The 24,110-nt window shown below is 65.1% G+C and overlaps 1 protein-coding gene across 26 annotated transcripts in view; it reads left to right on the top strand.

Moving 5' to 3' along the window:
• Window positions 1-24,110, top strand: part of PLEC (plectin) — a 61,445-nt gene that overhangs the window by 18,187 nt on the left and 19,148 nt on the right. For 3 of the 26 annotated variants that reach the window (XM_063726916.1, XM_063726917.1, XM_063726922.1), the window contains 10 exons: window positions 20,028-20,089; window positions 20,481-20,570; window positions 20,937-20,972; window positions 21,479-21,556; window positions 21,650-21,742; window positions 22,709-22,875; window positions 23,406-23,521; window positions 23,602-23,708; window positions 23,790-23,909; window positions 23,989-24,084. In XM_063726916.1, coding sequence (XP_063582986.1) covers window positions 20,028-20,089; window positions 20,481-20,570; window positions 20,937-20,972; window positions 21,479-21,556; window positions 21,650-21,742; window positions 22,709-22,875; window positions 23,406-23,521; window positions 23,602-23,708; window positions 23,790-23,909; window positions 23,989-24,084 — 965 coding nt within the window. Of the gene's footprint in view, window positions 1-5,167; window positions 5,293-8,000; window positions 8,777-10,386; window positions 10,769-12,293; window positions 12,600-14,679; window positions 14,935-15,304; window positions 15,324-16,097; window positions 16,361-19,078; window positions 19,372-20,027; window positions 20,090-20,480; window positions 20,571-20,936; window positions 20,973-21,478; window positions 21,557-21,649; window positions 21,743-22,708; window positions 22,876-23,405; window positions 23,522-23,601; window positions 23,709-23,789; window positions 23,910-23,988; window positions 24,085-24,110 lie in introns of those variants that run through there. The other 23 variants (XM_024250770.3, XM_054519242.2, XM_024250774.3 and 20 more) reach the window with 21 other exon arrangements.

Raw genomic sequence — 24,110 nt, 5'->3', positions numbered from 1 at the left:
AATACTGGTTTTTATCAAATGAGCTGTCAGGATTTTTTAGATCAATATACCGGTTTTCTCCTTTAGTCTACTAGCAAAGTCAACGATATTAACAGAGTTCTGGGAAAGTGCATTATCCTTGAACTCCAGGAATTCATTTCTTCTCTTGCTCCATGTTCCCTGTGGTGACACCTTCGTGTCTGGTGCTGGGTGAGGCAGCCGCCCCAGGGGCCCACAGGTGTCTCGGTGTTGGAGGGCTGAGAGGGAGGGAAGGGGGAGTCACCATGGATCAGGTGAGAAGCCTCCCCGCAGAGGCCTGGCGAGGTCCACCTGCTGCAGCGGAGCAGGTGCCTGCGTGCGGAGGGCCTGCAGAGGGCAGCGGCACGGCTGTGGTGGGACCTGCTTGTGCTCAGAGAGCGCTGGCTGCTGTGTGCCCAAGTGCTTGGAGGTGAGGGGCAACGAGGGAGGCTACCACTGTCTTTGAGGTGAAAGTGTGGTGGCCAGGCCAGGGTATGGTGGAGACAGTGGGCACAGGACAGGTTTGAGAGATATTTGGGAATGATGGGCCCCCTAATGGTTGGGTCATATGGGTGGGACCCAGGACCTTCCCCCCAAACTGGTCTCTAGCAGACCCCGGTATTGAGATACTCTTGTACTGGGCAGCAGGGGAGAGAAGAGAAGGATGTGCCTCGGAGAGGTAACCTCTGTGCCTCCTGGGCCCTCAGTGGGACTCCCAGCAGCCCTGGTGGGCATCCAGTCCTGCAGTGGTGGCCCTGGACCCCAGAAATCCTGCAGGCTGCCTGGCCTGACTGAGCTCACACTGAGCCCCACCCTGTGCAGGGGTGGCCTCCAGAGTGTGGAAGGCTGTCCTCCCACCTCAGTCCCGCGGCATCCGCAGAGGCCGGGCTGTCGTTGGGCCAAGGCTGCGAGGCAGAAGCCTGGGGCAGGTGAGGTGGCTCCTGTGGACCTGCCGCAGGCTCAGGTGGGGAGCAGAGCAGGGGTCTGTGTGTCCGGAGGGCTGAGTGTGTGCAGGATGTATCTATGGCAGGATTTCACTGGGCCTGGTCTCCCTGGGGCTATCGTGGGGGGCCCCAGGTGGAGGTGTCTGCCAGCAGGGTGTCTGCCTGTCGCAGGTTGCCTCTGCATGGGATCACCGGGTCACAGCCCACTGGCCTGCTCCGCCACCACCAGAGAGCCCCAGCAGAGCAGGCTGCCAGGGGTTAGGGGCTGGGTGGGTGGGTGTGAAGATGGGGCAGGGAGCAAAGCTGAGGGCAGGCAGGGCGGTGGTGGGCAGGGCCTCAGGAGAGGGCCCGTCCCATGCGCAGGTGTGGTGTGGGGGACAGGGTTGGAGCCCCTTCTTTGGCCTGGGCCTGTGGCCAGGGCAGCCAGGGCCTCAGGGGACTGGTGAAGAGGGGGTTGCTCTGTGCCCAGAAAGAGGGGTTGGGAAGGAGGGAGGGCTTATCTGTGGTGCCTGGGCTCAACCTTGGTTCTGGGGTCCCCAGTGGTGTGGGGAATTTGCAGAGAGCTTCAAGAGGATTTGGCTTTGCCCAGGGTGTGAGACCTGGCCAGGAGACCTGATGGCACCCCAGCTGTGCATGGGGGCCATGCTGGGTTCGACCAGCAGAGTAGAAGCTAGAGGTAGGGGTTTTCCGGTGGCACTGGTGCTGGTGAGCCCGACTCCAGCCTGGGGATCCCTCCAATTCACTGGCCTGGACACACAGACCCACGTGCTTCTTCGGCAAGACTCCTTTGTGATCCATGAATTGGGGCCAGAGCAATGAGATCTCCTGGGCAGTGGCCGGGGCTTTGCTTCCCACGCTCCAGAGCTGCGTCACCAGGGCGCCCAGCTTCCTCTACCCCGGCTCCCTTTCCTCCCCGCTGCCTAAATCTCTTGCTCACGGGCCCTTCGCTGCCAGCCTGGGACCTGCCTGTCCTGTTGAAATCCCTGGCTGTAGCCCTGTCTCCAGGCGCCCCCCTCCTGGCTGCAGCCACCTCCACATTCTTGGGGGTTGCCTGGACTTGTTTTCTCTACGTCAAGGCCTTGGTGCACGTGGGGCCCCTCTTCCTGTGCTGGCTGCCTGCGGCCTGTCCCCACATAGCTGTCCCTTCCTCTGGGAAGCCTGTGCCGGGAAGGAACCACAGAGCTGACTAACGTGCAGCTGGCTGAGCCTTTCCCAGGGTCATCGTGGCCGCCCCCACTTCCAAGGCTGCCCCATGTGGCCACCGTTCCAGGCAGGCTGGGCTGGGCAGTCTCGGGCTCCTTCATGGGAACTTGCTGCTGCTGCAGCTTGTCTATAAGCCTCTGGCTGCAGGTGACCACAGGTGACCATGGTGGCCGCTCATAGGTGGGCAGCTTGACTTCAGGGGGGAAGTTAAAGGCAGAGTCAGTGCATGAAAACCTGTGTGTTCCTTCTCTGAACAGCTGTGTGCCCTCACCTTCTCATTAGCTTAAAACCATGATCCTATTTTTTTGTTTGTTTTTGAGTCAGTCTTGCTGTCTCCCAGACAGGAATGCAGTGGTGCAATCATGGCCCACTGCAGCCTTGGGTGGGCTGGTTCAAGCTATCCTTCTGCCTCAGCGTCCCAAACAGCTGGGACCACAGGCACGGGCCACCGTGTCAGGATAGTTTTTTAGTTTTTTGCAGAGACGGTGTCTTGCTATGTTGCCCAGACTGGTCCTGAATTCCTGGGATCAAGTGATCCTCCTGTCTCAGTCTCTGAAAGTGCTGAGCCACCACACCTGGCCAATCTTATAACATTCCATTTTATGCATTTTAATCTTTTAAAAAAAAATCTCCCTGGCTGGGCATGGTGGCTTATGCCTGTAATCACTTTGGGAGCCCAAGACGGGTGGATCACTTGAGGTCAGGAGTTCGAGATCAGCCTGACCAACATGGTGAAACCCCGTCTCAGCTGAAAATACAAAAATTAGCCCGGTGTGGTGGCACACATCTGTAGTCCCAGCTGCAGAGGCTGAGATAGGAGAATCGCTTGAACCCAGGAGGCAGAGGTTGCAGTGAGCCAAGATCACGCCATTGCACTCTAGCCTGGGTGACAGAGCGAGATTCCACCTCAGTTAAAAAAAAAAAAAAGTCTCCCTAGGCTGAGGAAAATTTTTATGCATTAAATTTAAAAAATTGATCTGGACCAGGCAGTGTGGCTCACACTTGTAATCCCAGCATTGGGAGGTGGGAGGATTGAGCCCAGGAGTTTGAGACCAGCCTGGGCAACATACAGACAGACTGTCTGTATAAAAAATTAGAAGATGAACTGGGGGTGGTGGTGCACGCCTGTAGTCCCAACTACTCAGAAAGCTGAGGTGGGGGTATCGCTTGAGCCCAGGAGGTCGAGGCTGCTGTGAGCCGTGATTGAGCCACTGCACTCCAGCCTGGGTGACAGAGTGAGACCTTGTCTCAAACAAAACAAAAAACAAAAAAACCAGCATTTTTTTTTTTAATGTATGAACTTTTTAGATCTGTTTATAAATATCTGTCACTTTCACTTGAGGTTTAATAAGGAAGTACGATTCACCTGCAGACCAAACTTAGGTTTATCCAGATATAGCCTAGTAAAACCTAACTGGGAATTTAGCAGTGGTGCTCTCTCGGCTCACTGCAACCTCAGCCTCCTGGGTTCGAGTGATTCTCGTGCCTCAGCCTCCTGAGTAGCTGGGACAACAGGCGTGTGACACCATGCCTGGCAGATTTTTTTGTGTATTTTTAGTAGAGATGGGGTTTTGCCATGTTGGCCAGGCTGGTCTCAAACTCCTGACCTCAGGTGGTCCACCTGCCTCGGTCTCCCAAAGTGCTGGGATTCCAGGCATGAGTCCCCGTGCCCGGCCTGAAATTCTGTTTTAATTCCTCACTTCACCATTTTCCCTAAGTTTGGCAACTGGTGTTTCTTGAGACTCCCCACACCCCGACTGGCTGAGTCCCAGGGAGGGCAGGGACGGGCAGGGGCACGAGAGACTCCAGAACTGCTGGGTCTACAGTGCAGGTGGGGCTGGCTTCTGGCCCTTTGCCTGTTAGCTCGTACCCGTGGGAGCTGCCAGCCTCGCTCCTGGGTCATGGTCACGTCCTGCACACCAGCCCCAACCTGGCGCACAGTGGGTCTGTTTGCAGGAGGGGAGGGACTTACGGGTGAAGGCAGAGGAAAGGCCTGGCTGGAGACTGAGGCAGGCTGGTCACTTCTATCTTGCGGAGGCCATCGTGCCCGACACTACCAGCACGGACTGGGGTGGAGCACAGTTCCGGGGCCAGTGTTGAAGGGGTGCCCTGGTGTGGGCAGGGCCCAGCATTCCTCAGTGCCTCCCTGCAGTGCAGTGAGTGAGGCAGAGCTGACCTCACCCTGCCAGCGCGACCTGCTCCCCCAGGCGTGGGCAGTGACACACAGCTACTCCTGCAGGCTGAGGAGGCTGACCCCATTAGCCATAGGGGTGGTTGGATCAGAGCAGCTGCGAAGGGTCCCTGGTGGTCGTGGGGGGGTGGGTGGGGGATGGAGCCGCAGTGTCATCTGGAGGCAGTGGAGATGCTGGCGAGTGGGCAGACTTGGGGGAGCAGCCAGGAGGACCTGTGGGGCTGCCTGTGGGGCATCCTGAGGCTGGGTGGGAGGGGCAGAGGCCAGGGTGCAGGTCGGACCTGTCATCTTGGGAGCCAGTGTACAAGGTGCCTGATCCAGGGCTGCACAGAGGCGCGACACCCCGGGGAAGGGGCACACTGCTGGGGCCGGGGAGGTGGGAGGTGGCCGCCCAGGGTCTGGGGGCTTGATCTCAGCAGCCTGCCAGCCCAGGCCCTGGAGTTGGGCCGGCTGAGGAGGTCACTGGGACATCTGGATGAGTGGGTATCTCCTGCAGGGCGTGGGTGGCGGCTTCGAGGCCCTCTCACCTGTGTCCCACAGGCTGCTCTAAGCATGGCTCGTTGCAGTGGACGCGGGGGGCTGTGGGGTGGGCCGGGGGCTGTGGAGCTGGGGAGTGGGCCGTCCGAGCGCTCCCGGATCCGGCCTGGTGACCTGGCTGTCTGGCTGGGGTTAGCGGGGTCGCGTGCCCCAGAACCACAGGCTGGGAGGTGCGGGTGCGCAGTGCGGCCGGGAGCATGCGCCCGGGGCGGCCCTGTCCGGCGCATTGATTAGCTGAAGCCCCGCCCCTGGCCGGCAAGCCCTGCCCCGGACCTCCGGGCTCCTCCCCCGGCTGCGGCGCTGGCCTGGGCATTGCGGTGCGGGGCTGGACTCTGCCTGGTGGTGGCACAGCCGCCCTCAGCCCCGGCGCAGACATGGACCCCTCGCGAGCCATCCAGCACGAGATCAGCTCCCTCAAAGGTGCGGTCCCGGGGCCGGGCCCGAGCCGGGGGGCGCGGACCACACAGTGACCTCTGGCTGGGTGCAGCCCACGCAGGGTGGCGGGCAGGATCTGCCATCCCTGGGACGACACTGGGTCGCTGAGCCAGAGCCGCAGGAGACCCCAGACTCGTCCCCCTCCGGGCTCCACCTGGTTCGGGGTCCTACTGGGCTGGCTCCAGCGGCTCCGCAGCCCTGCAGGAGCGTCGGGGGCGGGGTGGCTGCTGCGGCGGCGGCGGCGGCGGGGCGGGGACAGGGACCCAGTGGTCAGCCCCTTCCACCCGGCCCGAGTTTGCCGCCCATAACCTGGCGTCCAAGGGGCAGGGCAGGGCTGGGGGACCACTGTGCAGAGGCGCCGGGCCGGCTGGCCCTGAGCAAGTCCACACTGCGGCTCTTTGTCTTGGGGTGGGGTGGGGGGGCTGGGGGCTGCCCAGAAGCCCTGACTGGTTGCTCTGGAAACCCAAAGGGGTCTGGAGTGGGGGGAGAGGGGGCCGCCCAGTCGCACACCCTGGCCTTCCCAGTGCTGAATCAGCTCCCGCTTCGGTTCCCACAGGGTGGGGGCAGGGGGCGGTAGCTTCTGTGCGGGGGTCTGGGGGGACGCCTGGACCCTGGCGCAGGGGTGTGTGTGCTTCAGGGGGGTGTGTGCTGCAGGAGGTGTGTGCTGCAAGGCGGGGTGGGGGTGGCGCATGCCGCAGGGGGGGCGTGTGCGGAGCTGCCAGGGTGGGCCAGGAGCATTCTGCTCCGGGCTCCTCCCTGCGGCTTCCCCGCCTGCAGGCCCCTAGCTGGTGGGAGGGAGAGGACTCCCACCGAGCCCCGCCCCCTCTCTCTGCTGGAGGAAGCTACCGCCCTCTCCTGCCCGGAGCCGGCTTGGGGGAGGCGGGGCTGGTTGGATGGCGGCCCATCGGGGGTCAGTCCCGGCACCCCTGCAGGCCTGTGTGGGAGAGAACCTAGGTCCGCGTGGTTTTAAGGGGTCTTGGGATCATTTTGGGACAGTGTGGGTATCATGGGTTAGTTTGGTGGGGCCCTTGGAGATTTGGGGGGGATTAGGTTAGGAAATCAGGCCAGGAAGATGCGGTCGGCCTGCCGGGAGTGCAGGAGGTCAGTGTTGGGGGCGGTCGCTGAGGGACTGGCCAAGAGGGTAGGGACTTCCTTGGGCACAGGGCTGGGCAGGCTTGGACCCAGCTGGTGTTCCCAAAGCCACAACCCTGGTGGGTGGAGGGTCCACAGGTGCTGGTGGTCCGAGGGGCGTGGCCACTGTGGTCCCTACGTCTTCCTGGAGCCTCATCTCCTGAGGCTGGCCTTTTCCTGCCTGGGGCTGGCTTCAGAGGGAGGGAGAGCCATGCCGCAGCGAGCTGGCCCTGCCAGAGGGCTGTGGGAACCGTGGCTGTGCCTTTAGAGTTTCCCCGGCACCACACCTCTGTGCACGCAGGCGTGTGTGTGTGTGTGTGTGTGTCTGTGTGTGTGTCTGTGTCTGTGTGGAGCCTGCACCGTGGCGCCATGGCGACGGCCCCATAAACCCGCCCCCACAAGCTGCTTGTTGGCAGCCTGCCGGCTGCTGGCCAGCGCCTCCCACCTCGGGATCCCCCCTCTCTCCCCCTCCCCACCACCGCCCTATTTATAATCAGTTCCCGGGTTTGCCGGGCTTGGTGGAAAGGGGTGTGTCGGCTTGGGGTGAGCAGCGATCCGGGTGGGGGTCCATGGAGCACAGCCTGGGACAGTGGGAGTGTTGGGTGCGGTTCTCATGCCTGGACCCTCAGTGGGGGCGGCAGCAGCGGGGCGGGGAGGTGGAGTGGATGATGGGTGTGGCTGGGCCAGGCCTGCAGGGCCTCACAGGGCAGTTTCCTCTTTCCTTCCCTTGGGCCCTGGCCGTCTTCTGGCCTGGCACTCTTCCACCCTGCCTCCATCCATCTGGCTACAGATGGGCACTTGGGCTGCCCAGGGTGGGCATCTGTGGGCAGTGGGGACTCGGTGACTTTCTCTGTGGCAGCAGCTGGGAGTCTCTGGCCTCCAACAGCTGGGTTGGAGGTGGGGGTGAATAGAGGCCCCTCTGAGCCCCCAGGCCAGTGCTCTGCTCAGAGGGCTGTGGGCTTGGAGAGGCCACTCCTGATCTGGCCTGGAATGGGAAGTGTTAACGTGAGTGGCCACTGCCTCTAAGCCTGGTGTGTGGAGGTGGGGGCTCTGTCTGTTTGCCTGCCTGATGGACAGCAGCAGCGGTGCCTGCAGCCCGCCTGTCCATGTGCTGTGGCAGCTGCCCCCAGCCGCTCCCCTCGGACTTCCTCCCTCAAGACCCCAGCTTCTTCCCCAGGCCCTAGTCCTCCCCGCTCAAGCCTCGCGTGCCTCCAGGCCTGGCAGCCCAGCACCCCGCTTCAGATCCCTGTGAAGCCGGGACATCAGAGCCCACATCCCTGCCGAGGACCCCTCCTGCCCTCAGCCCCCCGCCTGCCCTGCCACCCTCTTCTTTAGATTCTTGGTCTATATCCGCCCCCACTCGCCCCAGCACAGTCTTAGGGACCTTAAAGGATGTGTTTAGAAACTGATGTCATTTCTGACGTTGGAGCCGCGGGGCCTGGTGGGGGGAATGGGGCAGCTGTGGGGGTGGCCGCTGCCTCTTGAGGTGCCCCCCACTCTACAAGGGCCCCGTCGGCTGTGGGTGGGAGGGGCCGCCCATGCTGCTGAGTCAGAGGGGGCCGGCCCGGCGTCCTGGAGGAGGGCGGGCAGCCGGCAGTGCCGGCAGGGATTGCACGGAGCCAGGCGCCGAGAGCCACACAGCCGGGAGCCCGCGCCCTCACGCTCGTCACCCCAGCCTGCCCGCCTGCCCGCCTGCCCTGCCGCTGCCCACTGTCACACCCTGTAGTGCAGGAGTTTCTCGCGGCTCCCCGGGCCTTCTCGTGGTACCCTGCCTGCTGCCTTCACCCCTGCGCTGCCCGCCCGGCTCCAGCAGCCATGGTGGCCGGCATGCTCATGCCGCGGGACCAGCTGCGGGCCATCTATGAGGTGCTCTTCCGCGAGGGCGTGATGGTGGCCAAGAAGGACCGGCGGCCCCGCAGCTTGCACCCCCATGTGCCCGGCGTCACCAACCTGCAGGTCATGCGTGCCATGGCGTCCCTGCGGGCACGGGGCCTGGTCCGTGAGACCTTTGCCTGGTGCCACTTTTACTGGTACCTCACCAATGAAGGCATCGCCCACCTCCGCCAGTACCTGCACCTGCCGCCGGAGATCGTGCCCGCCTCTCTGCAGCGCGTGCGCCGCCCCGTCGCCATGGTGATGCCTGCACGCCGCACCCCCCACGTGCAGGCTGTGCAGGGTCCCCTGGGCTCCCCACCCAAGCGGGGGCCGCTGCCGGTGGAGGAGCAGCGGGTCTACCGTCGGAAGGAGCTTGAGGAGGTGTCACCTGAGACCCCTGTGGTGCCTGCTACCACCCAGCGGACCCTGGCCAGGCCAGGCCCGGAGCCTGCCCCAGCCACAGGTCAGCTGCACCCTGACCCAAAGTCATGACGGGTGGAAAGTGGGGGTCTGGTGGTCGGGTCTTGGGCTTGGGCCTGGGCTGGAGTGGTTGGAGTGGTCGGCCGGCTTGCGGAGAGTCGCTCACACCAGCAGGTGGCCCCCCCTGCCCGAGGGTGGGGGGTGCGCTTGCTGATGGACCCACGTGGCCCCTCCTCCTCAGCTGGGGACCTTCGGGTGTATAGGCCAAGGAGGAGCCTGTGGCCCAGGCGCACCCGGGGGCGCCCCCTCCCCTGTCTCCAGCACTGCCCTTGCCTTCGCCCGCTACGTCTCCTCTCCTGTCCCAGTGGCCTGTCTCCCCCGAGGCTCCTCGGCTCTGAGGTGGGGGTGTGCGAGGAGGTGCTGGCGCCGGTTGGGTGTGGCCCTCCTCCAGCACGTGGCCTGGCCGCCTCCCTTGCCCCGGGGGTTGATGGGTCAGGCTTGGTGTTGCACAGAGTGCTCAGTGTGACCGGTAACTGAGTGCTTGGCCAGCTTGGGCTTGGTGGTGGCTGGGGACGGCCCTGGGCGGGATGGGCAGAAGCGCTGGGTCTAGGCAGGAGGCTCCTCTGGCAGGGCAGAGGCCAGGCTGGGGTGTGGTGTGTGTTGGCCCAGCCTGGGGCCTAGATAGGCCCTTCCCGGTACGAACCAGGTCGCACAGGACAGGACGGGTCCTGTCATCCCAGAGGCTTCCAGAGACCCTTTGCTCTGCCCCTTCTCTGTGGCCTCCCTCTGTCCACAAGTACCTGTGCCAGCAGGACGCAGGTGGACAGATGTGTCCCCTGCAGCCCGAGGCTCACACACACACTGTGGAGCACGCTGCCTTCCGTGCTGGCTCCGGATGGCCCGGTCCCCCGGCACCTGGCCCCACCTCCCTCTTTGGGGCTGGCACCTGGGAGCAGCTTGCTCTCTGAGGCTGAAGAAGGGGGCCTGGGGTGGGGCTGTCAGGGTGGGCAGGATTTGCCAGGGTGTGGGGGAAGGGACCCAGGGGAGGCCCAAGTTTGGGGCACAGCTGCCCGTGTGGGATGCTGGGCAGAGCCCTGGTGCTGGCTGGCCTGGGGTGAGCTGGACTTGTTAGGGGCTTGCCTTGGGCCCATCTGGGAGGATCAGTGAGGCTGTGGGATGGAGGCTGGCCTCCCCTCCTGGCTCTGTCTGCGGCTTTGGACAGGTTGTGTGGCCTGTCCAGCTCCTCTCTAAATGGACGACATGTCTCCCGACAGGAGGCATGAGACAGAGACTGCGTGGCCAGGCGTGTAGTCCAGGCCCCAGCCCATGTGGTGTTCCTGCTGGCCTCTCCCACCCGCCACCCCTGCCCACCCACCCCCCAGTCATTTGGCAGCCCAGCTTCCCCATGCTCAAGTCCTGGCTGTGGTGACTGGGAGTCCCTCCCTCCTTTTTCTCCTTCCTTGTCCGTGGCTGGGCTGGGCCTGCAGGGCGGGCAGCTGGCGGCAGGGCCAAGCGGGGGGCGGTGCTGGGTGTGGCTGCAGCAGGCAGAGCGGAGGGCACCCCTCCCCGATGGAGGTGACTCAGTCCCCCCAAAGCCACAGCCGCCAGCAGCAGCTCAGAGTTTCCAACAGGAAGCGAGCCACAGCTCCGGGATGAGTCAGGGCCAGCAGGCTCAGACCCCTCTCTTGCCTGGACCTCACGGGCTGAGCTTGGGATGGGAAGCTAGGGGAAGGAGGAGGCTCGGATGTGGGGTGTGGCAGAGGGCCAGGGCTGGGCCTCAGGCAGTGGCAGGGGTCAGGATGGCCCTGCATACAGCCCAGGGCAGTTCTGATGATACCTGAGACCATGGACTTCTTGGAGTTTTTAAGTGACCAAGCAGTGAGCTGCCCTGCCCTTCCCCACTGCGCAGCCGTGGGTCGGCAGAAGGGCAAGGCCAGAGCTCGTGGGCCAACTGTGCTGGTCCACGATGGCCCTGTTGGATGGGCTGCCCCTCTCCACCCAGCCCTGGCTAGGGAGCACCAGCTGTACCCCTGCGGTGAGGCCCCTGCCCTCCCTGTGCCCTGGTGGTCTGCTTGTCCCTGGGTGGGGCCCATGGGGGCCTGCTGGCAACACATCTGTGTGGGAAGCCATCCGTCCACCTGCTTGTTTAGCCATGCACAGGCCAGGGCCAGACCCAGATGGAGCCCCTGCCCCAGGGGGCTCCAGATATGTGGGGTAAACTGGGTGAGGAGAGAGTGATGGGGAGGTGGCTTCAGAAGCAATCAGAGAGGGCTCTGAGGAGGTGCCTGCCCTGCCAGGAGCAGCCCAGAGAGAGGGACAGAGGGAGGCTGGAAGGCCAGAGGGAGAGGACCCATGGGAAGGCCCTGGGCCTGTGGCAGAGAGTTTCGGTTGCTTGGTGTGGTGGGAAGCTGTAAGAATGTGTTTTTATATGTGAGTTTCATTTACGTTTCATTTTTATTTTATTTTATTTATTGTTTTGAGATGGAGTCCCGCTCTGTTGCCCAGGTTGGAGTACAATAGCACAGTCTTGGCTCACTGAAACCTCCGCCTCCCAGGTTGAAGCGATTCTGTCTCAGCCTCCTGAGTAGCTGGGATTACAGGCATGAGCCACCACGCCTGGCTAATTTTTGTTTTTTTTTTAGTAGAGACGGGGTTTCGCCATGTTGGCCAGGCTGGTCTCGACCTCCTGACCTCAGGTGTTCCGCCTGCCTCAGCCTCCCAAAGTGCTGGGATTATAGCTACCACCCAGCCCTAATTTACATTGCAAATAGCGATGCTTTGCCTGGCTCAAAATTCTGAAGGAACCGAGGATTGTTTGGAGGAGACGCCAGTTGAGCGCTGTCCATGCACCAGCAATGGGCAGGGGCCAGGTAGCCGCCACCACGGTGAGTGCTGTCCACGCACAGCACCTAGAGCTGCTTCCCACAGCAAAGGGCAGGGGTCGGGTAGCCGCCACCACTTCCCCTCTACACGGAGGACACGCCTGTGCCTCGACCTCCCCCCTTGGCCCTCTGTGGCCCGGCGTCAAGGAGGATGCCTGGAGGTGGCCTGGCTGCCTTGCCCTTCTTCCCAGCCACAGGGTGCACTGGGTGGAGGGACTGTGGCCTGGCCAGCTCTCCACAGGGATCACTGGCTTGGCCGAGTCACCCGTTTGCGGGATTTCTGTAGATCGCCGGCAGGCTTCTAAGGGGTAGTTACGGTGGGATTTGATTTGCACTTCACTGGTCAACAAGCACCTGGGTGGAGAGGTATGGAGAGGGGAGGCAGGTGTCACCATTGCCCCTGGACAGATGCCTGGGGCTGTGCTGGTTGGGGAGGACTCAGGTGGAGGAAGAGACCACCTTTGGGGCTGAGGAATGTGAGTCTCAAGGAGTGGGGTGGGGTGGGCAGTTTGGGGCTCTGCTCCTGCCTGGCTCGTGAAATACCGCTGGGCACATGGATGCCTGGAATGTGGGTGGGAGGGCAGGGCTGGGCTGGTGGGGCCTGCAGCGGGAAGGGGAGGCTATAGGGTGGGGTCTGCTGGGCGGGGGGCCTGCTGGGCGGGGCAGGAACAGTAGGGAAGACCCATGGGCTGGGGCCGGAGGGCTCTCTGGGATTGCAGGCAGGCCAGTCCCCTGCACCCCCAGGCAGGTCTGCTGGGCTGGTCTGACCCGTCAGTCGGCTGGGCTTCAGCTCTGCTTACTGACTAAGGGGTGGCTGCGAGGAGGAGCCGCTGCTACCAGGGCCTGAGTGGGCCCTCCCTCTGCCTCCCATCCCTTTCCTCCCTTCCTGCCTCGCCTTCCTCGCTGCCGGCTCTCGGAGCAGCCTGGCCTGTGCAGCAGCCATGGACAGGTACAGCATGGAGGAGCTGATTCAGCTGGGCCAAGGTAGGGCAGGCAGAGCTGGGGGCTGTGGGAGGCAGAGGAGGGGGAACCAGGGACCAAGGCCTCCGGCTGTGCAGGGCCACGAGGGGGCCGGGGCCGCCCCGGCAGACCTGTCTCTTCCCACTGCCCACAGTTCTGTGCCATCAGATGCCAGAATCTGGGATGCAGGGATAGGCACAGCCCCCTCTCGGAGCTGCCCCAGGGGTGTGTGTGGTGTGTGTCCAGAAGCACAGGCCTGTCTGGCCCTCCGTGGAGTGGTAGAAGAACTGCCCGCTGCCAGCCTGGGGCACTTCTCCCACCAGGAGCTGGTTCTCACCCAGGCCGTTAAGTCAGGCTCCTCTGAGGCTTCCCCAGCCCGTGGCAGGGAGTGGGCTGAAACGTCCGGCTTGTCGGCCCCTGCCCACTGCTGGCCAGATGCCGTCCTGGGCTCAGCTGGGAGCTGGGCCCTCTCTGGCATGCCTGGGTATCCCTGACCCTCAGGGCTGCCTGGGCCCGCCCAACCCCTGGCCGCCCAGAGTGAGCCACTGCAGGCATTTCCCTCGGCCGCACGTTTCTGAGGTGTGGGGCCGGAGAGCAGGAGGCTGGGGTGCGCCCAGCAGACAGGGGTCCCAGGGAGAGGAGCAGGACTGTGCGTACCCCACGTCCTGTTTCCCCGGCTGCATTGGGATCTGATCTGCATAGGATATGCTATGGGCCTGCCTGTGGCGAGGCTCTCTGACCCAAGCCTTCCACAGAGCAGGGCTTCGGGACTCCTGGGTGGAGCCAGGCCAGTCTCCTGCCGTGGTCCAGGAGAGGCGTCTCCATCCCAGATCCCTGGGACCCCAGGAGAGGCTGTGCTGTGGGGCAGGCGCTTGCCTGGGTGGTCTGAGCCCTGATTTCTGGCTGCCTGGATCTCTGGCCCGTGCATGACCTTGGGGCGGCTGTCCCGGCCACCGGTGGGGCCAGGTGCTGTGTTGAGTGACCTGCGCAGGGCCCTCTGGGAGAATGGGCGGCCTCTTGTCTTGGTCCTTGTGGCCTTTCCAAGAGCACCCCCTGGGTGGGCAGGGCAGGTGGGTGGGGGCTGCACCCCCTCCTGCAGGGACGTGAGCCCGCACCTCCCGCGCCCTGCTCTATTCTATTAGAATCCCCTGTGGGAGCTGGGGGACCGAGGTGTCGGGTGGCACCACCCAGCCAGACCTGACTGCAGTGGGGCCTGGGTGCCCTTGCACCGCACGTCATGTTCTAAGTCTGGGTGGTGACGGTCCTCGCGCGCCCTCCTCAGATATTTATATCCCCTGGGCCCCTGCCCACTGCTCCCCTCCCCCACGAGCTGCTGCTGACAGCGGCACGGCCGTGCCCTCCTCCTACCCGACGCTGCCGCCAGTGGCTTGTGCCTCCTCCGAGGGGCCTGTGACCTCCCACACCCCTGTCCCGCTCTGTCTGCCCCGTGGGCTCCTGCCACCGTCCCCGATGAAGATCGTGCCCGGTAGGTGGGCAGCCCTTGAAAGCCTTGTGAAATCCTGGCCCCTTGCTGGGGACGGGCCAGAGGGCTGGGGCTGAGGCTAGAGGCCAGGGGCTCCGTCCCTCGCCCTGCACGCAGCCTGCCTCATGTGCCCTCACCCAGACCCCCTCAGCCCTGGTCTGCAGTCTCACTTTTGGGGCGTTGGGGCTGGTGAGGAGGGCGAAGGTGAAGGAGTGTGGTGGGATCAGCTGCAGGCTTGGGGTGGGGTGGGGGCTCTGGCATCCCTCCATGCCTGCCAGCTGTCCCCAGAGGGCAGCCTTGGAGGCAGAGTGGGCTGCTCGGGCCCCTCTTCTGGTGGGGACAGCAGGGGGAGGCTGGGAGGGAGGGAGGGTGTGTGCCGAGGCCGCGGGCAGTGCTGGGGGGCTGCGGCTTGGCCAGGCGTGTGACTGGCCCCTCCTCCCAGCGGGTGTGGCCGCGGGGACGCAGGGGTTAAGGCCAGCTAACCTTGAGCGTCAGTAGCTCTGCGCAGGGACAGCTGAGCCGGCCGGGTGGGGAGCGAGGGTGGGGAGGCGCCGAGGGCCGGACCGGCGGAGGGAGGAGGAGAGGAGGCGGGCGGGAGCTGTTGTGGGGCTGCCGCCGCGTATGGGGCGGTCCTGCAGGCAGGGCAGGCTCCGGTCCCGGCGTTCCCCTTCGCTCGTCCTGCACGCAGGGAGGGGGGCTGTCTAGCCTGGAGCAGCCGGTTCCCAGCGCAGGAAGGGCAGCCCTGGCGGCTCCGCGTGGCGGCTATGGAGCCCTCGGGCAGCCTTTTTCCCTCCCTGGTGGTTGTGGGCCACGTTGTCACCCTGGCCGCTGTGTGGCACTGGCGCAGGGGACGTCGGTGGGCGCAGGACGAGCAAGGTAAGCCCCGCTGGTGGCTGCCAGGGACTCGGGGCGGGGCAGAGGGGCTGCCTGCCTCCCGCCCCTTCATTCCCTGCGCCCTCCCCTTCCTGTTTCCAAGCTGAATGTCAGTGAAAGCAGTGTTGCCCCCCCCCGGCCCCACCCTGCAGTGTAGACCCTGACCCTGCTGCAGTCCCAGGGCCGGGCGGGCTCTGCAGCGGCCCTCAGCCTGCAGCCTGTGCTGGGCAGGTGGGAGGAAGCGGAGGCCAGCAGGGCAGGACCGTCCCCCTCACGAAGGGAGGCCTGTGGAAGCCGCCGTGGCAGGGACAAGTGGGGCAGGTGCCTGTCTGGCCAGCACTGAGGTGGAGGTGGCTCCCTGCACACAGAGCAGGGGGTGGAGCCACACACAGGTGAGGCAGGTGCCCTCATGCCCTCGGGCCGCACAGGGGGCGGGGGCAGCCAGGCTGTGCCCTGCTCTCCCTGCTCAAAGTCACCAGCTCCTGGGCTGTGGTCCCAGGTGGCAACCGTGCCCAGCACAGGATGGGGCGGGGCCCTGGGGATTGGGCAGCTTCAAGCATGGGCTTCTGGCCAGAGGGACTGCCTATCGGGGACCTGGCCGGCCCGATCTCTCCTGCAGTGAGGGCGCTGCCCGGCTCAGCTCCTCTGCTGGATCCCCGGACTTGAGATGAGTCAAGATGGGGCTTCTAGGCGTGGCTCTGGGGATGCCCGGAGCTGCCGGGGACTCAGCTGCCAGGATGGGACTTGGGCTGAGGGCTTCTTCCCCATCCATGTTTTTGGCTGGGGACCAGACACTGTCCCTGCCTCCCCACCTCAGCCCACAATTGTCCCCTTCGGCTGCGGTCCTGGCTCACAGGACGCCTCTACTCCCTGGTGGTGCCAGACGCGGCTCAGCTCCTCGGTTCTGCCTCCAGCATTGTCTGCCCACCACCTGGTCCCATGCCCTGCCTTGCTCCCTGGGCCCTACAGTCCCCACCGCACATCCTGCTGGGAGGCCCCTCCAGTCCCCACCGCACATCCTGCTGGGAGGCCCCCTCCCATGCCGCTTCAGTCCCAGGGCAGCCTCCCAGCCCGGCCCGTGGGTTGGGGCGCGGCTTCCTGGCTGCGCTGGGCGGGGCTGCGCGCCAGGGGCAGGTTCTTTGGGTCTGGGCCTCGCTCCCGCAGTGGGCGGATGGTGGCGGGGAGGTGGAAGAGGTGGAGAGCGAAGCTGGCGGCCTCGCAGCGTGGGCTGGAAGCAGAGGCGCAGCCGCGGTCCAGCTTCCCGCACTGACCGTGGGCCGAACCAGGGCTTAGGCCGTGGCCGGCATGTCGGGGGCGGGGGGCGCCTTTGCCTCGCCGAGGGAGGTCTTGCTGGAGTGGCCGTGCTGGCTGGACGGGGGCTGCGAGCGGGCCCGCAGGGGCTACCTCTACCGGCAGCTGTGCTGCGTAGGTGGGTGCGGTGGCGTGGCCGGTGGAACAGAAGGGGCCGCCGTCGCTCTCACCTAGTGGGGCTGGGTCTCTGCTGGGAACCACCGCCCGGGCTGGGATGGGGGTGGTGCCTTGGCCTGGCGCAGCCTTGCCCCCGAGCTCCGGAAACACCTGGGGAGGAAGGCGGGGTGATGTTCCCCTACCCCCATTTGTTTGTCTCTAGAGAAGGGGCTGGAGGGGGCGGGGCTGGCCCACCCCCGGCTGCTCCACGTCAGCCTGGGCTTTGGCCTGGGTTTCCAGGACACGGGGGAGGGAGGAGGTGCTGAAGGCGGGGCTCCAGGCCTTCTGTGGACTTGCTGCAGTCCTGGGCCAGTGGGATTCCCTTCCCAGTCTTGGGGTTTCCATCCTAGGACCGTCTCCACTAGCTGCGGGACCTCAGCCATAGGGTCCACACCTGTAAAACGGGGGCGATACTCCTCAGAGGGCCACGGCAGTACCTGTCGTGAGGGACCCTGGACAGCACAGGTGTCAGGCAGGTGTGCAGAGGCACCTGAGCTGGGGGTGTTCTGGGTACGTCCCAGGTGGGAGAGCCAGCTGAGCTGCAGCTGTAGAGGGTGGGTGTAGCCTGGGTGGGTGGGGCGGGAGTGTCTGTTGGTTTTAGGATCAGAATAGGATGGATGGGGTGGGGCAGGCTGGGCTGGGAGGGAGGGGAGGTGATGAGGAGGGAAGAGTTCAGAGCAAAGAGGCAACCAGAGGCAGGAAGTGGGGAAGGGGAGCTCGAGCCAGGCTTGGGAGGTGGAGGCCCTTGACTGAGCCCCCAGCCCCGCCCCGCCCCAGCCCTTCTCCTCACCCGGTCCCAGCCTTGCCCGAGTCCATGTCTGGAGTCCCCACCATGCCCCTTCCCTTCCCTGAGCCCCTGTCCCATTCCTGACCCTGGCCCAGCCCAGGGCGACATCTTTGGAAGCCTGTTAGTGGCAGGGAGAAGGCTGGAACAGGGGCCTGGCTGGGGTGGGGTCCACGTGGGTCCCGGACCTTGGCCCCGGCTCCCAGTTTCCAGCTGTCCGGGACTCCCTGTGCCCGCCTCCCTGGCTGTTGCGGGATCTCACACTGTGTGCCTCAGCAGAGTGGCAGCCCCGTTCCTGCAGGCAGGAGCCACCTGGTCACGGCCAGGCCCCCAGAGCCCACACCCAGCAGGCGCGGTGCTTGGCCTCAGGATAGCTGCCAGGCCCAGGGCTTCTGAAGAGGCAGACAATGTTTCCAGAGGCTTTGGACCCAGGGAGGGGAGTCAGAGGTGTGGGGTCCGGGGTGCCCTTGGGCACAAGACTGGAGGTGCTGACCAGTGCGGGGTCAGATTTTGATTTGGGGGCTTCTGGTGACCCCTGAGGTTCTGGGGGCTGCTGGGCCGGACAGGCAGAGCAAGAGGGTCACCCTGAATCTCATGCCAGGCTCAGAGTCCATGCATGGAGACCAAGGGGTGTCTTCGTGGGGCGGCCTGTACGATGTGGCAGAGCCCTAGGGGCTGGCTGTGCCCCTTGGCGTGGAGTGGGGGCTTCCTCACCTCTGAGGGGTTTGGGCACCCCCTATTGTGAGGGTTCTGGCGCCCCCTCACGGCCTCAGGGGCAGTAGGAATGGAGTGGGGTGAGCTCTTCCCAGAACCGAGGCTGAGTGCCGCTCCCAGCTGGACCGAATCTGCCTGATGTGCGGTTGGAACATTCTTGTGGTTGGGGCAGCGCATTCTTTCCTATGGTGGTCGGGTGGGCTGGGCAGGCCCAGAAGCTGGCCAGAGGCAGCTCCGCCCCGGACCCCAGGGAGCCAGAGGCCCCAACCAGCGCAGGCCCTTTGCCCTTTGCCCTTTACAGCATGAGACTGCTTCCCTTGAGCCCCACCCAGCTGCAAACAGCACCCCCCACCCCTGGGGTCGCCCAGGTCCTGCCTCAGGTGTGGCTTCCCTTCTGTGAGTCACAGGCTTGGGCCCCCTCCCCATCCCTGACTCACTGGCGAGGCCCCTCCTGGGGCTTCCCGATGCTCCATCCCCCCACGAGGCCTGGCCTCCATGAGTCAGCCCTCAGCTACGTGCCTCCGACCTGAGGTGTCTGCCTGGGCCAGGGTGGGCTCCGCAGGTGGGCGCTGCTCCAGGATGTGCCAGGTGGGCAGCTTGGGAGGGGCCAGGCCTGGGGTGGGACCCCACTGGCCCCGGAGCAGGAGCCTGGCCTGCCCTGGGGCAAGGCAGGCACCATGGGGCAGGGTGTGCTCCCCGCTTCATGCAGGTCTGTGAGGAGGTGTGACTGAGGGGCTGCAAGAGCTGACGGGCAGCAGGTCCCCTCCCCTAGCCAGGTATCAGCGGCTTCTTGAGTCTGCTCCGGCAGGGTGGGTGGGCAGAGGCTGAAGCAGGGCCTGGCCCCGGCCTGGAGGGAGCTCCAAAGAGAGGCGTGGCCTCAGAGCTCCTCCCATGGGGGGAGCCCTTCAGTCTGTTGGGGGGTCCTTCTGGGTGGCTGTGGGGATGGCCTGTGTTCCTTTGTGGTCCTGGCACCATTTGGTGTGCAGTGAAGTGCCAGCTCCCCCTGTGTCCCCAGGTCCCCCTAGGGGGCTGCAGTGGGCAGGATGGGTGAGGAAACCCCGGTTTCCTGTTTCTGGCGGGCCGAGGGCGTGTCTGTGGGGGAGGGGGCTCCTTGCTCCTTCCCGCCGGGACACTCCCCTCCCTGGCGGCGGCCTGGGCAGGGTGGGGCCTCGGGGGCGGGCCGGCCTCGCCAGGGAGTACAGCAGGCAGGGAGTGGCCACACTGACTGGGGCTCTGAGCTGAGCCTGTGCTGAGTGAGCGTCTCGTGGGGTCGCCAGCCTTCAGCTGCTTGTGTGCCACACGGGGCTGCCCAGAGCACTGTGCCTGAGGCTGAGGGTCCGGGCGACGAAGGTGTGGGGGCAGCATGTCTCAGCACCAGTTCCGCGTGCCGCAGCCCGAGGGCCTGGGCCGAAAGAGAACCAGCTCGGAGGACAACCTGTACCTGGCTGTGCTCAGGGCCTCTGAGGGCAAGAAAGGTAGCAGGGCTCCCCTGGGCACCCCCGCCAGGCAGGGCGGGCCACTGCGGGAGGAAGGCCCACTTCCTGTGGCAGGAAGCCTTGGCACCGCGTGGGGGGCTGGTCTTGGAGATGGGGGTCGGGGGCCAGCCATCCCCACCCAACACGGAGTGGGCCGACAGGCGCCTGCAAGGCTGACGGGGGCCTCCGAGCGTCAGGTGTCGGGCCTGGAAGGGCGAGGAACTCTGCGCTCTGGGGAAGGTTCGCTGCCCTGTCAGCAGCACACACGGCTTCCCTTCCAACACCCCAGTGGGCCCGGGCCCTGGCTCTGCCACACCCCTGCTTGGGTCTCAGTCTGTAGAGGCGGGGGAAGTGCAGGACGGGACTTGTGTGCCCTGGGCTCAGGGTGCGGCCCAGGACCCTCCCATTTCCTCGGGTGAAGAGTCAGGGGTGGGGTGGCTGCACCTGGTGGCACCTGGGCCCCTGGCACCTGGGTCTCTGCTGTCCTGGCTGGGCTGCGGGTGAGGGCGCCTGGGTCTCAGTGTGTGATCTGAGGGAGGCTTTGGGGCTCCCCAGGCGGGACCTGGCCAGCCAGGCTGCTGTGTCTGCATGGTGGTCACCTGAGGGCCCCCGGGGCTTCACCCAGGCCCCAGGTAAGCTGGTCTTGTCTCCCCCAGATGAGCGGGATCGTGTGCAGAAGAAAACCTTCACCAAGTGGGTCAACAAGCACCTCATCAAGGTTGGTGGCGCATGCTGGTGCGTGTCACAGGGGCCGAGGCTGTGGGAGGCGCTGAGGGAGGGTGGCCCCTGCCGCCCAAGGCTGTCCCCATGCTGCCTGTGCGCTCACCTTTCATCTCTGAAACCTGTTATTTTCTGTCCTCTTTCTTCCCTACGCCTGCTCCTGCCTCTCTCTTCCTCCTCTTCCTTCTGGTCTTTCCTGGTCTCTCCTTGCAGCACTGGAGGGCAGAGGTAGGTGCCTCCGAGGGGCAGGGGTGTGTTCCGTGGGCTCCTGGGAGACTCAGCCCCCGCCTCCTTCCCTCTGGGACCAGCACCCACTCTGTGGGTCAGCCTCCCAGGGCCTATTGGTGGCTCTGGGGGACTGGCCACCTCAGCCGCTGCTGTCCCCACAGGCCCAGAGGCACATCAGTGACCTGTATGAAGACCTCCGCGATGGCCACAACCTCATCTCCCTGCTGGAGGTCCTCTCGGGGGACAGCCTGGTACGTGTGCCCCTGCCCCCTCCGGGCCCTGCCTGCCCCACCTGGAGACCTCTGCCTGCCTTCCCTCCTTGGGGCCTCTCCGGCCGCCCACTCTACTTGGAATCCAGCTCAACCCCTCCTGCCTTCTCCCTGGGGGCAGCCTGGCCTCGTCCCTGGCAGCACCTCCCGCCCAGGCTGCTGGGCATCACAGCCGAGGGCCTGGCCTGGTAGTGGCCGCAACCCTCGGACCTCGGCTGCTCTGGGCCTTGCTGCCCTCTGCGTCGGGACACAGTAACCTCATGCTCCGCTTTGCTTTGGTTTCTCTGCTGCTTGGACTCTGAACCTTGACCTCTGCCCTTTACCCTTTGCCCTGCTCTGGCTGGGCAGCCGAGGGAGCGGGACGTAAGCAGGAGCTCACGCCTGGTGAGTGGCTGTGCCTGCCGGCCGCAGCGGCACGGGAGCTCCACAAGACCGTGGAGCCCAGCTTTCTGGCGGCTGGTGGCCCATCGGCCAACCCCTGCCTGGCTCTTGGGCGGGTACGTGGTTGGGTGTCAAGCTGCCTGTCCACCGTGCTGCCCAGAGCTGGCCTGGGACCCACCGGTGGCTGCTGTGGCTGCCACTGCCAGACAGGAGGACCCCCCCTTTAGTGCCACTGCCCTCCACACGAGGCTTCCTGGCTATTGTCTCCTCCCACCCCTTCCTTCCTTCCCTCAGCCTGGATCGCTGGACTTCCCGAGCCCTGATGGGCCGGGCCTGGCCCCTGGGCTGGTGGCCTCCCTTTCCCTGCGGGGGAGGGTGAACCTGGGATGAGGGGCTGCTGCCCCCTGGGGAAGACCCTTGGCTCGGTTGCTGTGGCGCTTTGGGGCATGCTGAGGGTGGGGCCCGGGAGCTATAGCTGCACTGTGGGTGCTGACTGTGCCTCCCCACAGCCCCGGGAGAAGGGCAGGATGCGTTTCCACAAGCTGCAGAATGTCCAGATTGCCCTGGACTACCTCCGGCACCGCCAGGTAAGGCTGCCTACCAGGCCCTGGGCCCCACCCAGACCCCTCACCAAGCCAGCCCTGCCCTGTGGGCCGTGACCGAGAGCCCCTCGCTCACAGGTGAAGCTGGTGAACATCAGGAATGATGACATCGCCGACGGCAACCCCAAGCTGACCCTTGGCCTCATCTGGACAATCATTCTGCACTTCCAGGTAGAACGGCTGCCCCCAGGACCCCCACCCCCTGCAGGAGTTTCCAGGGTAGCCTGGGCTCCTTGGCTGGCGGGTTGATCTGCTTTCTGGCTGGGTCGTGGCCCGGGAGGTGACTGGCACCGTAGGTATGGTGGCACCTGGGTGCCTTCCTGCCAGCCGCAACCCTGGACTGGATCTGTGGCCTGAGGGTACAGGCCTCTCTCTGAGGCCACCTATCCGTGCCCTCTGGCCCTGGCTGGGAAGGGCCCAGAGCCTCCCTGTGGAGGAATGCGGGCCCCGGTGCCTGCCCTGGGGAGGCTTCTGCAGCAGCACAGGCTGACTCACCCGTTGCTTGTCCTGGCTGCACAGGAAACCACAAATCTGAGAGCTGAGCAGGCAGAGCCTGGTGCTGGCACGGCAGCTGAGTCACACAGGCTGGCAGGACGACAGGCAGCTAGGGGTGGGTGGGCAGAACCTGGCCTGAGCATGCCACTGAGTGCAAAGCCAGGCTGCCAGAGGCCCCACCTGCCAGCCTGCAACGAGCGATGGAGCTTGACCCCCAGCCTTTTCCAGGCCTGGGGGTTCTGGGCCAGGTTTAGGGGTACACTTATGGGCTCCTCTTATGCCCACTGCCCTTCCACTCTGCTCTATCCCAGCTCCGGGAGGTGCAGGGTGCAGCCTAGCCCTCCCCAGCTAGGGGAATGGGCACCTGCTGTGTGGTGGCAGTGAGGGTTGGGGGTTCTGAGCTGCATGGTGGCAACTGCCGCCGGCTGGAGTGGCTGGACTTGTGGCCCCGAGGCATGGCCAGTCCCAGCAGCTTCCCAACAGGGAAGGGCCCTGGAGCCCAGTGCTGCCCTGGCTGGCTTGGTAGCCCCATGCACTCCCCCTGGGTGCTGAGCTACCCCTGGCCCTGTGCACGTGGCTGTGGGCACAGAGCAGGCCTGGCAGCCGTTGGCTGAGCTGTGGCCTGCTTTCTGCTGTGGGCAGATCTCAGACATCCAGGTGAGTGGGCAGTCGGAGGATATGACGGCCAAGGAGAAGCTGCTGCTGTGGTCACAGCGCATGGTGGAGGGGTACCAGGGCCTGCGATGCGACAACTTCACCTCCAGCTGGAGAGACGGCCGCCTCTTCAATGCCATCATCCACCGGCACAAGTACATGGCCTCGGGGGCAGGGGGCTGTGGGCTGGGGGCACCCCAACAGTGCCTCCACTAGGCAACTTCAGACACGTTGGGGCAGGGAGGAGGGCAAGAGGAACAGGGATGAGTGCCAGCTGGCCGCCTCGGGGTGGTGGAGTCTGGGGCCCAGCCCCACCCTGGTGCCCTTCAGAAGCACCACCACTTTCTCAAGACTGGAGGGCCCGCGGGCTGCCGGTCCTCACAGCCAGGTGCATGTGCCCTCTGTGGATGCCTCCGGAGGGGCCTGGTGGGGAGGGTGGCTGCAGGGAGCCCCAGCTGCCTGGCACCCTCAGCTCTGCGCAGTCTTCTGTGCTGTGCCCCTGGGCTTCTGGGTGTGGGGGTGGCAGGGTGCTCTCAGCTCTGCCCATGTGGCAGCGTACCTTTCAGGGTGAGTGTGGGGGGTCCATGGTTGCTGGGATGTGTGAGGAGCCAGCCTGTGCACCCGCCTGTGTGGTGTGGCCGCTGGTCTTGTCCCACCCACCTGACCAGCCACCTGCTTGTCCTAGGCCCATGCTCATCGACATGAACAAGGTGTACCGGCAGACCAACCTGGAGAACCTGGACCAGGCCTTCTCTGTGGCAGAGCGCGACCTGGGAGTGACGCGGCTCCTGGACCCCGAGGGTACGTCTGCGTGGCCTTCCTCCCTGCCCCTTCCCCTGCTGCCTGCCCCAGAGCCACCGCTGAGCTGCCCTTCCCTGCAGATGTGGATGTCCCTCAGCCCGACGAGAAGTCCATCATCACCTATGTCTCGTCGCTGTATGACGCCATGCCCCGCGTGCCGGACGTGCAGGATGGGGTGAGGGCCAACGTGAGTGGGGGGCCCGGAGGGCAGGGGGCTTGGGCCTGGACGCCCCGACGGCCCCTGACAGCCGCCCGTGTCTGCCCGCAGGAGCTGCAGCTGCGCTGGCAGGAGTACCGGGAGCTGGTGCTACTGCTGCTGCAGTGGATGCGACACCACACCGCCGCCTTTGAGGAACGCAGGTTCCCCTCCAGCTTCGAGGAGATTGAGGTGGGCCTGCTGTGTGGGGTGGGGTCCTGGGCCTGCCCTGAGGGCCGGGCGTGGTTGCTGACACCCTCGTCGCTGGCAGATCCTGTGGTCTCAGTTCTTGAAGTTTAAGGAGATGGAGCTACCAGCCAAGGAGGCCGACAAGAACAGGTCCAAGGGCATCTACCAATCCCTGGAGGTGAGTGGGACCGCTGGAGGGGTGGG

This window comes from Pongo abelii, chromosome 7 (genome assembly GCF_028885655.2).
Source record: "Pongo abelii isolate AG06213 chromosome 7, NHGRI_mPonAbe1-v2.0_pri, whole genome shotgun sequence".
Taxonomy (NCBI): domain Eukaryota; kingdom Metazoa; phylum Chordata; class Mammalia; order Primates; family Hominidae; genus Pongo; species Pongo abelii.
This window is presented reverse-complemented; position numbering and strand designations above follow the sequence as displayed.